At 36.0% G+C, this 17817-nt stretch overlaps 1 protein-coding gene across 5 annotated transcripts in view; it reads right to left on the bottom strand.

Annotated features, from left to right (window-relative positions):
• Positions 1–589: 589 nt before the first annotated feature.
• Positions 590–17817, bottom strand: part of snx19b (sorting nexin 19b) — a 29034-nt gene continuing 11806 nt past the window's right edge. For 2 of the 5 annotated variants that reach the window (XM_067507438.1, XM_067507441.1), the window contains 3 exons: positions 4039–4223; positions 3819–3906; positions 590–2560 (listed from right to left, as the gene is read on the bottom strand). In XM_067507438.1, the coding sequence (XP_067363539.1) occupies positions 2437–2560; positions 3819–3906; positions 4039–4223 (397 nt within the window). In that variant the 3' untranslated portion in view covers positions 590–2436. Of the gene's footprint in view, positions 2561–2692; positions 3234–3818; positions 3907–4038; positions 4224–11001; positions 17755–17817 lie in introns of those variants that run through there. The other 3 variants (XR_010914648.1, XM_067507439.1, XM_067507440.1) reach the window with 3 other exon arrangements.

The following is a 17817-nucleotide window of genomic DNA, read 5'->3' as shown; positions in this document are numbered from 1 at the left end:
GGGTAACAATGCCTGCACAGATCACAGTACAGTTCCAATAAGTCATTGTTGGTTTAACTTTGTTTAATATTATTTATGACAGAAGGGTGAAGATCTTGTACAAGTGGAACCGTGGATCTTTAGTATGTCATATATTACTTAACAGTCTATGTTGTCATGTTCTCACAGCACTGCTGTAAAATGTAAAACTTATCATTTACTACTGATCAACAAAATGTAAGTTTAGTTTTCAGACCCAACCATAAAGCAACAAGTAACAACAAGTAAATCAACATTATTCACTTCACCTCTCACTGGTTTTAACGTTATGGCTAAACTGTATAGTTGTAATGACAGTGGGCTAGGGAGGACTTCAGTAGTTTAGATGGAAAAAACTATATAAAAACTTGTTTTAAAAAAAAGGGCATTTAGGTGAGTGTTGTATGGACAAAACCAAGTTATGATGACATTATTAAAGCTATGTGTTCACAAAATCATCATATTTGTAATGAAATTAAAATGTGATCAAAATAAAAACATAATGTTAACATGACAGATATAGACATAGAAATATGTCACAACATGTAAAGGATCTTGTTAAAACAAGAAATATTGTTATAATGAGCAATTGTATTATCGCCGTGGCAGCAATATACAATAGTAGATAAGCAAGTGATTGTGTGCTGATTCATTACACAGTTTCAGTATAACATACAGTGCATTGAAATCCTTCAGAAGAATACACAAGCAAATCTAATCATCTCCAACATTAGGGCTGCTTTAGCACAATCTGACACAATAAAACATGCATGCAGTATGTATTATTACAGAGAGCTGGGACTTGGTGCTTATGTTCTCAATATATATTATGTTCTCGGTGCTTATGTATAGTCAATGGCTACAACGGCAGCGTAACTGAACTACAATAATAATCATGCCCTTGACTATGTCCTTTATGTCGAAGTCATTCTAGTATGTCATGTTTAAAATCACTAGCAATTTGTGATTTTGCTGTTGCTGTGGCACACCCCACAGGCTATTTGTTTAAACTGGTCACACCATATACTGTATATAATATATAAGTATACATAGTTATAAATGTACGTTTATATTTTTCTCCAATTCTATTATTAATATAATTATTTATTAAATATATACATAATAGTACACTAATTTGAGGCAGATGTGCTAGAGAAGGGAGAGATGGAAAACATGCTGGACATGTGCCTTCAAGATCGGGACTGAAAAACACTGCCGTTCGACATAAACTCCTGTATAACGTAATCTTTTATCTTTTTTGCTCCATCACAATATGTGTAAAAGGGACCATTTAAAGTACCAGGTGGCCTTGGCATGTTTTGCCCCTGGCCTTCAGACAGCCTAAATCCACAACTGCCAACAGCATAATGTACAGTTGGCCTAATTTGCTGCCACCTCTCAGTAAAAGCAAAAGTCTGAAAACATTATTTTCACTGCACTGCATCCTCTTTCCTTCATTTTATAGACCAAATAAATAATTTAAGCTAATAAATAGGCTATTAAATAGACAGAATCACAATTTAATAATACATTTAAGACAGGAATGAGACCAATGAGCAGGGAGTGTACGTGCAAAACACTGTAACAATAGTAGTGTCAAAATCTGACTGCGATTTTTCTTAAGTATCACATTTTATACTAATTACAAATAATCATATGTGTTGAAAAATACATGGATATACGTGTTTTTGAGTAAAATAAAACTTTTTTCTGTTGATTGTTTTTATTCAACTGGGAAAAAAAAATCAGATAGTTGTGTTGCCACCGTAAAAGCAATAAGATACTAAATTTGTGCAAAAGATTCAACAAATTGGGTAAGTGTGCTCTCCTTAGATGGCTTCTACAGTAACTGGAAGACAGATAGCAGTTACTCAGCTTCATGACTTCCTCTTCATGGCCTAAAACCATGCAGATATCCTTCCTATTCCTGCCTTTGTGGAGCCTTGTTGTGAATCAAATTTAGACATTCACGAAACAGATAAATGACTTTAGTCCAAACTGGGGGACTTAGTAAGCAGGAAGAGGCTAGATGTGGAGAATCAGAGGCTTTACCAAATTTGGATTTCTGTGCTAAACATATTTTTTTGAAGTCAAACACAAACCAGGTACTCTCATGTTATCAAAGCTGACTCAATTGTAGAGTGTGATTAAATGTGTGCCTATGTGTAAAGAACAAGATGTTTAAGTGTCTTAGTACATTAACAGGTACATTTAGCAAGAACTGAGCTCAGGATTAGAAAGTGTAACAGACAGAGAGAATCAGTCTTACCACAGTCTTTTACTTACACTTTTCTACACTATACATTGCAGAACATTAGCTGAACGGGAACAGCTTTGCTGTCACATTGCTTCTCAGCAATTCGTCAGCGGTAAATGAGCAGTTGGGTGCAGTTGCAGGGGCTTTTATGAGTTGTCTCCTTATGCCAGTAACTTTTCTGGGTTTTTATTGAGGGTCTGCAGCAGGCATCTCTGGAAGTCTGCCTTGGATATTTCAGGAACCATGAACTCCAACAGAAGGTCAAATATACAGTAGACTAGGTGCCTAAGAAAACACAACCAGTCTTTATTGACATAATTTGTATGGAATTTGAATCAATTTCTGAAGGATCTTGATGAAATGTAATAGTAAATCCAGTTTCTAATAAAACTAAACCTGGGAAAAGTGAAAAGTTACCTCAAGCTTGGTTAGAATCAGTCAGTACCACATCACAGCCGTACCATGGCTTTTTCTATATCTTTTACACACCTCTTCAGCTGTTGTTTAATTATTATTTGGGGAAAATCTGTGTAATTCCAGGTGGGCATCTGTGCTTATGTGTATTTTAGTATGTGCAAGTAAGCATTTTCATTCTGTGACCACTTGATTACATCCACTTGCTTATTACCACAAAGCAGCGCCTCTAAACAGCAGACCATGTGGTTGCGGTCTGAGTATACACGGCGTATATATGGAGCGTGCAGGCAGATTAAAGATCATCATGTACTTTTAACATTAGACATAACATGTGAGGTAAGTCAATGATGTGGTGTCATTATTGTTTTTAGAGGGGGCATTTCCAAATTATTCCCATTTGCTTATACTGTTGTGCTCTAAACTGTGTAGTGTTTGCTGACAATGTGTGATAAGGAAAAGAACATGCAGTCCAGCTCTGCAAGCATAAAATCAGACCACATACTCACTGGCGGAATGACTATGGAAACTATGGAAACTTGATCTGAAATGTATCATGAATCAAGAACAAAGAATAATAAATAGCATGAATAAATGGTTTTAATTCTTTGAGGTTTCATAGATCAGGTCAGTAATGGCTATCTACATTCTAAATTAATTAGTATCCAATGAGGCTAAAGGAAAACTCAGAAGATGATGAAAGTCTTAAGGATTCTTCCTCTGTGAACCAAACATTTCTGTTCAAAAAAATCTAACGATGATCAATCCAATAGCTGGACTGACTCACTGACCTTTCCACTGCAATCACTAAAGCCATACTGCTAACATGGCTAAATGATTACTGATTGAACAAGCTTATATTAATAAATTTGGCATGACTCGTGTTTTTCATTTCAGATTTCTTTTCGGGAATGACACAGACCATAATGTTTTGGGGGCTACATCTTCAGCCCCACTTTTCAAGTGTGTCTCTGCACTATGACTTTTTCATCATGCCTGTCCTGAGCAGTACTCAATGTTTCAAACTATTGTTTCATTCTTTCACCCAAGGAAACTGCATGTGTTGCCTTTACTATTAATAGCAACAAAGTATAATAGTACAGTATGGTATGACGTACTGCCTACTCACCTGTTAATGTAGGGGTCTTGAAGAGAGTCCAATGCAGTCTGCCAACTATGTTTATACTTATCTGACCCCAACATATCTGAGACTAAATCTGAAATCGCAAACACCAGGAGAATTAGATAGCATTTATTCATATTTATGTTAAGGTTAAATGGTCCAATCATATTATACATGCTGAAGTGTAGAAAGAGTGACATTAATGTGCATCTGTAACTATATGTACCTGGTAGGACTCTCATCAGACAATGTAAGGCTTGTTGCCTGGTGTTGTCCTTCTGCTCCTTACTGCGTTCTGGTTCAGGGGCAGTTCGCAGAGCTCCACCTGGCCATACAGCCTCCTGAATGACCTGCAGGTAAACCACCCAGTAACTGGTGCACATCAGGTTGGCTACACTGACATCAAGCCACCTGAAATTTACAGACATTAATCAATTATTTCAAATTAGTACCAACATTCATTGTACAGCCTGGGAGACTCTTATCTTGACAAACCTTGCCAAAGATTTACCCACTATTCACAAGGGAAAAAACGGACAACCACACAAGCTACAAACACAATTCTTTATTTTCCAAATACTAGGGATCTTTTCACATAGATCACAAATAGGAAACCGCTCACATGTGACTCTCTGCCATTTACATTTCTGTCCAAAAGCTTTCAAATTTGTTTCTTCAGCAAATTTCATACATGGAAGGTCTGGACAATGGAGTTGCACACAACCTTAAGATGTTGTGGTTTTTGATTGATCAACACTTGTGGGTTTTAGAAACCCCTTTTATAAAATTTTTAACATCTTAATCCAGAAAGCAACATGTCTTGAAAGTTTCAAAGAAACTTCACTGCAACTGGGGATCTGAGTTTGAGGTCCCACGATTCTGATCAGTAAGATCAGTCAATTGTAACCTTTTCATCATGCCTGACCTGACCAAACTTGGAATGGAATCCAAGGCTATTTGCACTGCCACACAGATTTTGAAAGTTTCAGCAGGGAAAGCCGGTCTGTCAAGGTCTTACACTTAAGGCAATCTGAGGCTGTTTCTCCTTACAATTTACATGTCCCATACAGGACATGTTTAAAACTGACTTTATGGAAAAAATAGGTTTTGTCCAATGAATGGATTATTCAGTGGATAACTGAACGGATTACCTGAATGAATAGTCATCAGACAAGTACAAGATTAAAGGTCTTGTGACAAGTATTTTGAATAGACTCTGTGTAGGTGGGAAAGTCTGATCATTTGTTCCTGACTTGACCCTTTTCACATAAGATTTACCATATGAGGGGGAAAACAGAGCGAGTTGCCATCCAGACTGGTTTAGGTGGTTATTTAAAGGCCAAAGTAAAAGCTTAAAAACAACATCAATGTGTCAGTCACTTTGTAAGTAAAGTTTGTAGCTGATAATAGCTACGTGTTAGTGGTCTAAATCATAATAGTTATTAAAGTCACAGTGTTTCCAACCTTTTAAAGCCTAGCAATAATTCGGATCCTGTAAAAGTAATTCTAGAATGTAAAAGACGATGCAGATTCTGGTATGCAACATTGTTCAAAACCTCAGAGCTGTGTTAAAAAGAACTACTACTGTCTGGACCTGACGTTCTGCTTCATTCGCTTGCCCTAATGAAGTTTTTTCATAAGCTTATTCTGGGTGGATATCGCTCTGCAGAACTGCAGCAAGGGAAGCTATGGAAGTTGTTGTAACCACCAGTATTGGTTTCCACTATTAAAATACTTTTATTCACTAGTATTTCCAAACAGCGCAATAGCTACTAAATCCTTACTAGTGATGGTATTTCAGATTTTTTAAGCTGTGCAGCCGCAAATGCATAGCAGGTGTGGGAGACACTGAAAAGATAATTTATTCAAGAGGCCTGCCCACTGTTTGGTCCATATGTTTTAGTCAAGATCAGTTTTCAAATTGAAAATGTCAAAGATTCTAATATTTAAAATAAACCTATTGATTTTTGACTATTGCTCATAAAAACCAAGCAATGTCATAAACTGGGCTTTAGGTATTAGTTCTTTTTTAACGGCAATCATTTTAAAATAAAATATAGAACAAAACAGAGCAAGGTAGACCAGTTGTCCACCCATCCCCCCATTTGTTGGTTCGATCCCTGGCTCTTCCGATCACATGAAAAAGTGTCCTTAACCAAGACACTGAACCCCAGCTTAGTTGCTCCCGGTCCTTATTGGTGAATGGGTGAATAAAAAGCAGTATAAAGTGCTTTGAGTGTAGACCACTTATTTGTTGGTATCATCCAAGATTATTATTTACTATGAAAGTTTTGTACATAAGGCTCAGCTGCAAAAATTTTATTTCAACCATAATTCAGTGAGATTGGTAAGGCAGTCGTCCACGGACCACAGGGTCAGTGGTTCTATCCCCGTTCCCGGCTACATGTCGAAGTGTCCTTGGGCAAGACACTGAACCCCAAATTGCTCCCTGTGGGTCACGTGAGCACTTTGCATGTCAGCCACTGCCATAGGTGTGTTTGTGTGTGTGAGGCCATTTACCATTTTATTAATTAGATATACTTTGTATATCTAATTTGTTCTACTTTGTTCTTCTTTGTTTTCATATGATTCTCAGTTTAATTGGGATCATGGTTGTGCTTAAAAAATAAAAAACTGAAAACAATGATAATGTTGCCAAATGCTTCAAAAATTAATGGACAGCTCTTCACAGAGCAGGTGGATAATGGACCAAAAATACTGTGAAACCAACTCAAAATTTAAGGCAAAGTGAAATATTCTCAATAAATTATTAGAAAAATAAAATATTGAAGGCAAAGCTGAAGGCAATTCCATATTTGTATTCAATACACCAATACAAAATCTCTTAAACCTCTAATAATAATACCTCTTATATCCTTAAATTACTGTAAGCTGACAGTCTATTGCAATTGTGATTGTGTAAATTCAAGAGGTTATGGACAAGACCAAAAGGAAACAACAATACATCATAACCTGCAACAGACTGAATAACTATTCGCCATCAAGTTATTCTTGTAGCCTGAATGATAAACTCGGTTTCTATTTGTCAGTTAGTATAATATGGTTTTAGCATGACTGGACACCCTGCCACTCAATCTTGGTATGTTTTCTTAGTACTGAAACAGGATGTGAGTCAAAAACAACATGTCTGTGGTCTAAGTAAGTACATCACCACTCACATGGACAAGTCTGGTATCATAAATTGAATCCACATGTTTAAGCTAAAGAAAGGCTCATGGGTACAGTATTCTCCTGCTCATAAAAGCCTCAGGCCCAGGGTGAACACTTAAAGCCTTGTTGGCCCTAAAGCTGAACAACAAATTTCACTCAGTGTTCTAAAATAGGGTTGCAGCTACATCAAATGTGATGTAAAAATATTTAGTTTATGGAAAAAATATACTTTTCCAAACATTTTATACAACTTATTTCGATTCACATCCACTAATTTCTGATGTGTTCTTTCAAGTTTTCCAGAGCTGTACAGTACATCTTTGGCTTTAAAGTGGCAAACCTTTCAATAATAGAACTGTATTTTTCACATCTAATCTCTCCCTACTACAGATGAGAAAAGATAGTCATGCTGCACAGCAGAAAATATAAAACACTTGTATTATTTTACTATAAAGGCTTCTCATAATTTATGATAATTTAGTCCTACAAGTGCTGTAAAAAAACAGCTGACCCTCACCTTTCTTCTTGCTCTGTGTATATCTCATACTAAACTGTGACATAACACAAAGGCAACCTGAGCAAACACAAAATAAAAGTTTGAAAGGTGTTTATTTATTAAAGGACAACTTCACCAATTTTTAACTTGCCTTCTAAAGCTTAAGTTTAGTTGTAAATGTAGATTTATGCTTTTTGTTGAAAAACTCTTCCAGATGACATCACGCATAGTTTTTCATTAATAGGAGTTAAGATAATGTCATCTGTGCTCTAGGAAATGAAGGTTGACCATGATAACAAATTCCGTAGTATGAGCAACAAGATGGCATAATCTTAAGTAAAATTTCCTATAAGTGATGTCATCTGGAGGCATTTTATAGCTAAAAGCAGAGAGATATTTTAATGTGAAAAAGTCAACGGGAAGTTTAATGGCATGTATTTATATGTACTACTCAAACTAGACCCAAAATAAGCAAGTTCAATATCAGCAAATAAAATGCTGCTAATCAGTCAATCCTACTCAGTGTCATACAGGTGAGGCAACAGGTCATCATTTGGCACTTTGTGGGGCAAGTAATTATGATTTAGGAGGCCCTAAGCTGTTTAGTAGTTGAAATACTATTCCAAGTAAAAATGGGAAAATATTTTCTTTCAAACCTAAAATAAGTGTAATTGTTCACAGATTTAATATTTGATATGTTGACTCTATGATTTAAAATAAAATAAGTTTCAAATTATTTGCAAGCCATTGCATTTTATTTACATTTTACACAGCCTCTCAATATAAAATGTAAAATATGATAACATTTAAAAAGTCTGTAAAAAGTCCACTTTATAAAGTAGTTAGTTATAGCCAAGGCTTGTATATATTTTTCTGTTAACTGATACAATAAATATCAATTTATGGAGGTAAATTTCATAAATAAAATCAATCAATAGGCAATTACTCTTTTCTGTCAGTGTTCTAGAACTGTCCTTAACTGACTTCAGTCCTCAGGTGAGCAGTGAACCGTGACAGATGTGCATTTTGTTTTCCCTGGTTCCCATTAAAGGGTAATATTGTCAGTAAAAAGTCTTACATCAGAGAGTGCAACAGCAGGAGAACATGGACATGATGAAAACAGCTTACATCCCCCAAAGATGAAATCATTCATCTGCAGTCTGTGACCAATGAGAAAGAATAACCAGCCATAATATAGGCAGGGTAATGAGGGCAAACAGGAGTCATGTGGAGATCAACTTTGTCCAAGGCCATGAACAAAGAATTCTTGACTAAAAGCAAAAGGACACCACAGAGCTGCTTAATATGAACACACCATGTCATCTCTTGCGACTAGAAGCTGTGATGGTAAATGACAGCAGGCATATCTTGAACTGATAGAATTTTTAATCTTTAATATCTTTTTTCTTTGGGGTTCTGTTACTTGGGCTGTCTAAGTACTCAGCTGGTAATTCCGGATAATGTGCTCTAGGATTTGAACATTGAATAAAACAATGTGGGCACCGATTGGCAGGTGTGATGGATAGTATCTGCTGATATCCAGCTGCTAAAAAGTATTTTTTACAGGCAGAAATGTGAAGTGGTTATAGTGTTACATTAAGAAGAAAGCGATCACCTAATGTTTCGCATTAAGTTTAACATAACTTGATTGTTATGCCTGGCCTGTTAGCATAATTTAGCTAACTAGGTAAAATGTTCTTGTTCCATATCATATAATTTATGCACCATCCAGCTACATAAGCAACACTTCCATTTTGGGATATTAACGATATAGTTGTGTGATGATGTTTACATAATATCTGTTGTAATAACAGAAAATGCATGGTGAATAACTGAGCCATAAAAAATGACGAATACAAACTGCTGACAAGGATGGATTAATGGAAATGATGGAAATAAAGCGCAGATTATGCCGTGAAGGAAATATTTTATTCATATTCTACTTGTCTATTTGTTCAGGGCTCACATAACCTCTTCCACTCAGGCCACAGTGTCATCTTATAGCCAAGTCCATTCTGCTTCTCTGTGCATGTACATGTATGTGCTGGAACTAGTTTTATATGCTGTGGTCCCTTGTTTTCAATGCCTGGTCAAGAAAAACTTTAGTTATGGCTTTGAGACAAAATTTAATTACATGTTGCCCAGATTTGTATTAATCATCTGTGTTCTATTTATGTCATATTAATAAACATACAGAAAAACACTGAAACAGGTCAGTCATGCAAACATCATACACACACACAGACACACACAAGCATGCACGCGCAGACACACACAAACATCAAGCTCTGTGCCTATGATACAACACAATTTATCCAACGTAAGTCTTTGCTGTCATCATCATTGCAGTCTTATGGCGACCACAAAAGAGATGACTTTTCCTAAACAAAGATTTAGACCCTGCACCTTTCAGCCAATTTGAGCTGACAAATGCAAAGTAATTCCAAGTCTTGGAGTGTGAAGTCTAAATGCTACCAGGAAAACCAACATATTCGTTTTCTATCAGCACTAAATCAAAAAGCTATTTTTTAAATGACCAATTAATGTTTTGCTCGAAAGAAGAACGGGGCCTAAATTACACAAAACTTGTTGTTTATCTGTATTAACATTTTTCTAAGTGCCAAGTCTAGATCCATCAGGAAAATATTTGTTGGTGAAACTTGTTTAGCCTGTCTGCCTGCAAACTCCTTATAGAGGTTTTACTCCTCATTGTGTTTTATATGGTATGGATCCTGAAGAAAAGATAGATGCGGGATTATTAGACCAAGAGGCTGATTTACCAGTGTTGTACACAAGAAGTGATGTTTATAGATGAGCCAAGGCTGGGGTGAACATCACAACGCTCGCATTACAGAGCACAGGGAGCTTGCCAGCAGTTCTCTCTGCTAGTGATTACTGCATCAACTCCCTTAATGCAACTATCAGGTTGAGGACAGGGAGGTAAACATCTGGTAATGCCAAAAACAAAAACAACACTGCCGAAACAGAGGTCACAACCTGATGACATAATTGAAGAGCAGCAGGTAAATCTCAAACAAAAACGAAAAAAAAACATACAAGTAAATGGTAAATGGTCTGCACTTATATATGCTATCTTGAGACTTTTTTAACACTCGATTTGTTTTGAACATGTGAGAATTTCCAATCACACAGGATTTGAGGGCTCGTCTACCTCCAGAAATTCTAATTGTCACTGACCAGTCATTGGTCCAGTGTGGTTGTCTGCATTCTACTCAGTAGAGTTGTAGAGTAATTAGCTTCATTAGCTTAGCTACATTGTTTACAACTTGAGCAATTTGAGCAATTTGAGCATTTGAACTGCAAGGAGCTAATTGTAGGTAGCAATATTTTGCCAGTTACACCCACAAGCTCGAGGGTACCTGAACTGAACTATTGGGCTCTACTTCAATAATAACCTGTCATAATCAATAACAACAGAAAACTTGGGAGGAAACTAATAACAGAATTTAAAAAATATATAAAAATATAAGTTCTTTTTATATTTAAAAAAATTAAATATAGCAAAATGGTGAATGAATGCATAAAATGCTATAATAAAATAAAAAAATATATGTAAGTGCAAAATTTGTTTAAACTTTAAATTATGTTTAAGAAAGTTTGTACAATCAGTGCACTGTGCATTAAATATTAAGTTGATAAAAAATTATTCTTTTTGCCATTTTGAAATAAACCTTTGCACCCAACCGTATTTAATGCACCCCACTTGGTTTTATTTTTGTTACCATTTATGGTAAATACTGACTTGTATAACCAGGTCATATTTGAGCTAAAATAAGCCCACACCCAGTTTTCAGCAGGGAAAATGTCATTGCCCAAGTATGTCTCAGGAGACAGAAGATTAACCATGACTTTGGAGCCACATCTCAGACCCCAGGGTCATTAGAGAGCATCATCCGACTCCTGTTCCTATTTAAGACAGTGTTTATCACTCATTAACTTAGTCAGGAGTGTGAATAATAATGAGCCATATTATCTTTCATGTTCGGCTAATGGAAGATTTCAATGTCGCTACAATTCTCCAACACTAATAAAGGATAAAAGGACAAAGGCAGGCAAGCTTTAACTGATGATGGGGTTGGGGTATAATGGTGTTGTATAGCCTTCACAAGACATGACTTAGGTATTTGATCTATGATGTCCCTTGAGATGATTACATAGGTCTGTAGGAATAGGAATGCACTTCTTCTGATTACTATCAGCCTGTAACATAATACAATATTTAGAGTTCAGAAATGCCTGCAAATGTATTAATGGAACAAAGTCCTAAACAAACGTGCCAAAGACATGACATAAGGTTAACTTCTAACTGGAACTCAGGATGAGAGTTACCACTCTCACAGCCAGAAACTACTTTGAGGAGTGTGTCAGAATTTATTTCATCTCTGGAACAGCATGTCCAGGGACGTTACACATCTTCCACCGTACAAGAATCAAAGACAGCTGACTTCATTATGCAACAAACATCTAATATGATTTCCAATTATTACCGTGAATACCAAATTGGTCATGTATGGCCCACCCAAGTAGCTCCAGAAACACTCAGAATGAATTCCTGACGACAGTAGATATTAACTTCTCTCTAATCTGTCAAGAATTACACTAATGTCCCTGTTTTCCACATGTCACTGTCATCAAGAATCATTATGTCTTCTGTTATTTTAATAAATTATTTAAAAAAAAGAACTCTGACACTTGTAAAGTGAGGCAGATGTGCCAAAAGAAACACTATGTCCACAAAAATAAATTCTAGGAAGAGCAGATATTTAAGTCAGAACTAGACTAAAATTTGTCAAGTCAGGCACGTAGCTATTCACTCATACTGGCAATATTCAAAAGTATATTTCTTCTAATAGAAAATAATGGCGATGTTAGAAACACTGACAGGCCTAGAGGATCAAGGAAAACAACTGTGATGGATGACAAAAAAATCGTTTCCCTTGGGAAAAAACTCTCATTGACAAGATATGGCAGGAATACAGGCTGTGTGAAGGACAACAACCAAGAGAAAAGACAGTGAGTTTTCCACATATAAACAACTGCTAATCTGTCCTGCCAATATTCCACTATTAAGAGAATTTGTGCTGATAAAGGGGTATTTCACCGGTAGAAAAAGTCTTTAAACTAGTCAACTTTATTAGCGAACATGTAATTATTTTCTAAATTTGTACCTTATTACCAGGCACAACAAAGCATATGTTTTGCATATTTCCAACAAGACACTAACAAGAACTGAATTAAATGAACACAGTGCCTCTAAGGCTACACCCATGATTCTGCTTGTATGGCCACTTTGGCTTGGAATTGCTTTCAAAGCTAGTATCTGTTTTAGTTGAGTGAAGTGAACATGGAGCTGAAAAGGTACTATTTCAATACATTTATTGTACATTGTACAAAGAGTTCATGAGATGATGTCACACAATCCTAGAATTGGCAACACTGCCATTTTGGCAGAAGTAATGACACCTGAATGATTTTGGAATACAAAATTTTCCTGTCGTGATGACTTCATCCAAAGGAAGTTTGGATAATGATGAAAAAATGGTTATCATAGAGGCTAATGGTTATCTAACACCACTCCTGTGGTTAACAATTCAAATGTATGTTATAGCCTACCCGTAGCACTACACTTATCTACACCTAGCTAACAAACCAGTTACATACAGGCCGCGGTGGTAATGCTAATATTAACTATGATTACGTGACAATGGAAACAGATACTGCAGGTCTGTATTCCAAGCTTGTACCTCTCATCTATTACATTCTTACACATAAGAGAAATAAACTGTTGATAACCAATAAGTATATGGCAACATTTCTAAAACACAGTTTGGAAATATTAATCTTAAACTTGTGTAAATATTGGAATTCACCGCCAACCAGCCTTTTAATTTACCTCGACATTAAGAAGAGTCTATAAGAACTTGGAAAATACAACTAGATTATGGGTAATTATTGAAAAATTAACTTAAGCTAGAGCTTCAGGTCTGTAACACTCTCTCCAGGGGTATTACAAGGGTCTGAAATGTTGGTCCACAAACTATTATTATTATTATTTTATTTAGATGTCTGAATGTGTTTCTGGGGCCATTTTAGTGTTTTAGTGTGATATAGTTTGTGTGATAACAGTTGGCAAGTGGGAAATCAATAGGCAGTGTGTAATTGTATAGTACAGAAATTACAGGAGTGATGTACAGCTGATATTTTCTATAGCGTTCAGTCTGAGGTAGTTGGACAAGGCAAAACATCTGTATTTGGAGGGGCCCCGGCTCCAAGCATAAACAATGTATCAACTATACAATACAAAAAAGCTTTAATGCAAACCAAGGCATTATGTTACACCTCACTATGTCAATCTTTATTTTCCATCATCAGGTCCATTGTAAAATTATTTTTGGTTTTGGTCATTCTGAGAAAAGACATCCTTATAGCCCACCATGCTGCTGCATCTGAACTTATCTACAATGATATACATTTTAAACATGCAGTAATAAATGTGAGTTGACTTGAGAACAGTATTCAGGCTTTAGATGTTAACATAAAGTGGCTGCACACTGTATACCTACAGTACACCTAACCATTTCAACAATCTGGCTCCAGCTGGATTTTCCATTTAGACTGCTGTCTAAGAAAAAGAGGCTATATTCATCTTAAACTTTCCCTCTTTCCAGTCCATAAAAATCAGACATCTCCCAAACCAGAGCCTCGCCTTGGATCCCATTTATAGGAGCAGAGAGCAATCTTTTCCAGCCAGAGCTGTCCCACATTACAGAGGCCCAGATTTGGCCTGTTGGATTCTGGTTTTATCTTTAACACACACTTCAGACTACCAAATTCGTGTCTGACATAAAGGTGAGATTGCTTCATTGACTGCCATATTCAGATATTCAAACCTATTCAGATTTTCAATTTGAGTCTGGAGACTGGGAAGTCCATGGTAAAACATCCACATTATTCTTTTTAAACCATTCCTGTATTGGCTTTGCTACGAGCTTTGGTTGAAGGTCTTGTTGATGGACACATTGCCTCTTCATTTTTAGCTTTTTGACTGATAGTAGGATGCTTTGCTTTAAAATCTTCTGCTATTGTACAAACCACCAGACTTATTAACAGCTTTCAGCATTCAAACCCTCAACACACTGCAACTATCTCTTATTTCTCTTGCTATGTATAAAAATATTGTACAGTATGACCACAAGTTTTCTATTTCTTCCATTTCTTCACAGTTGGTACTGGTATCTCTAAATGCTTTGAAATGTTTTTATATCCCTCTCCAGCTTTATGAAGGTTTACCATTTTCAGTTATAGGTCTTCTGAAAGCTGTTTTCCTGATTCCCCATTGTTTTTGTTCCTCTCAGCAAACTGCTTGAGACTGTGGAGATCTACCTCTTTGCAAATTTAGGGTGGAAGCTCAACTGAACACAAGGGTAGTCATTTATGATTTAAGGACGTCCAGATAGAGAAATATTATGGTAATTTAAAAGAAAAGCTTATTTCGTAAATTAAAAAAAAAAGCTTTGTTTTACAAGCCTTCCATTTGCCTCCCACTAAACATATGTCAGATCTTATTAAAAACAAAATGTCCACACATATCATGTCAGCTCTATGTGAGATTTAAAAAAAATTGTGGATCTGTTAATTAACAACAACTCACAAGAAAAAACTATACATAAAATACATGTACATAACCTTAACCTTTGCAACCTTAGCGATCTGAAGCATGTGCATATGTGCATGTGCAAGTTGGATGGGTTTTACATGAGAGCTACACACAGACACATCATCAGGATAGATGTCAGGGAACATTTTATTCACAATAAAACACAAACAAAGTATCAGATGTTGAAACATTGAAACACTTTACTATTTAATGGAAAATATTAGCTCATTTTGAATTCGATTGCAGCACCACATTTCAAAAAAATTGTAACAGAGCGACTTGGATGGTCCCTCTCCTTTTTAAGTCCACAGGACACGGCGTTCATGGTTTCCAATAAGAATTTCCACAATTTTTAGATGCAGTTTGTCAGAGAGTGGTGAACCTCTGCCCATCTTTACATTTGAAAGGATCTGCCTCTCTCAAATGCTCCTTTTATACCCAGTCATGTTAATGACCTGTTGCCAATTAACCTAATTAGTTGTCAAATGCTCCTCCATTTGTTTTTGATTTGCAGCAATTACTGTACTTTTCCAGCCATTTGTTGCCCTCTTCCAGCTTTTATGAGATGTGTTGCTGCCATCAAATTCAAAATGAGCTAATATTTTTCATGATATGGTAAATGTCTCATTTTCAACATCTGATATGTTGTTTGTGTTGTATTCTGAAAAAAATATGGGTTGATCAGATTTGCAAATCATTGCATTCTGTTTTTATTTGCATTGTACACATTGCCCGTTTTACAACTTCTTTGGAATTGGGGTTGTATGTAATTATTTAAACAGTACCAAAAAATATGCTCTAGTGCCTCTCTAAATATGTGCAATTTCATTGGTAAGCAACAAGTAATATTATCTATATATAATGTAAATTATTTAATGAGTAAGCTAGTATAATATATGACTTTTACAAGTTTTTAAAAGATTCAAAATATCTCTAATCATCATCAACACAACACCAATTTCTTTACAATATAGCACACCCCTAGCTAGACCAAATGCTGCAGCCCAGACATACTACACTAACAATTAAAAATTAATCATGCATTTTCAATCCCTTCTACTTTTAGTAGTGATTTTTTTAGTATATGCATCAACTGTACTATTGCATATGACCACTTTTGTAAAAGAAAAACTGTGTTTTGATTAACAGCAGTTCACAGCTGAAACATATTGCGTCCTCTGCAAAGAGAAACTATGTGGTTAGAGGAGATATCTGCTACACTGAGAGCTGTCACTGCATTGTTGACAGAGTGCTCCCTAATTTAGACAAGGCCAAACAAAAGCAGCAGACCTTTCATAGTTGTCTAGTGGAACATCTTAAAATAGATCAACAATATTCTGGTACTGACACTCAAGGGAACATTAGGTCACAGCATTAACAGCACAAACACAACAACGTGAGAACACTGTTGGTGTGTTCAGTTTACTGGCAGTAGGAGCTATACCTATCTGTGACAAATGCTTTGAGGGTGGATGTCAGGCATTCTCTTGATGGCCAAAGAGTGCAGGCATGCATGTATGCACATGAACTTGTATATTTTCCAAGGTAATGGTAAAACAGCTTCATACTATTCCAGTTGCCAAAGCCTCTGGGTATGTTTCTCATAGTTGGTTGATAGAACTCTAAAATATCTGTCTTGACTGTATGTTAGTCCCCTTTCCACCTCATAAACAGTATCTCTGTGGAATTTCCAAAAGTGACCTGGCTATGTCTAGAGTCTAGAAGTTTCCATCATGTGTCTCATGCAGAAAAGCTTGTGTGATCTCTTTAGAAAGACCATCATGTGCAATCAGTAAATAGAGATAAGAAATAATTTGCATCATTGTGACAGCATGAGCCAGGTGGAAGTTGAATGAAAATGAGCAGCTCCTCCTGTTAAAAATTCAGTTTCAAACACAACTGAGCAAGGTACTAAAGTCTCTGCTAGAGATGACCTGCAGCCAAGCAAAGGTGAATTTACTTGCAATTGGTTACTTCTTGGGGAAGACAGTAGAGGACTGTAGTTGTATAGAGAAACTCCAAATGTGAATATGTCAGCTGTGTAAAGTATACTTCCCCCATGTATAAATGAAACCTGTCAAACGTGCAGAACTTAAGAAAAGACTCGTTTCCATAATCTTAACCATACAAAATAAATTCACATAAAGAATAGTGGATTTCCCATTTTTGTGTTAGACTGAGTTGTATTACAGGACAAATAAGTATTTCAGTATTAAGATAAATTTGTAGCATTGGCCATTGTATGTAGAGATGTGCCATATCATCTTGTCCACAATATATCGTCATAGTTCCTCTATGCAATGACATGACTACAATATCACTACTCTATTTGATGAAGTGTTTGCAATGAGTGCTAATATATATAGACCACAAATATCACTCATTCATGGTCTAATTTCATGCCACTTGATGTTTTATTATGTGGAGTAAGTGTCTTGTGACTTGTGGACAGAAAGTTACTGTTTAGTTGTACTATGATATCATCATTTTTATTGTTGCTGCACAAATATTTTAAAATATCATGATACAACTTTAAATCTGTACTGCCTACATCTATTTGTATAGGTCTGTTGTGGTGAAGCTGTTTCATGCCTGGCCTGTAGAACAGAAAGATAATGAAGAGATCAAAATGAATTCCCTTCCATACATTGTGAAGGTGT

This window comes from Channa argus, chromosome 6, assembly GCF_033026475.1.
Source record: "Channa argus isolate prfri chromosome 6, Channa argus male v1.0, whole genome shotgun sequence".
Taxonomy (NCBI): Eukaryota; Metazoa; Chordata; class Actinopteri; order Anabantiformes; family Channidae; genus Channa; species Channa argus.
The sequence above is the reverse complement of the archived record's forward strand: the minus strand, read 5'-3'. Positions and strand labels throughout refer to the sequence as shown.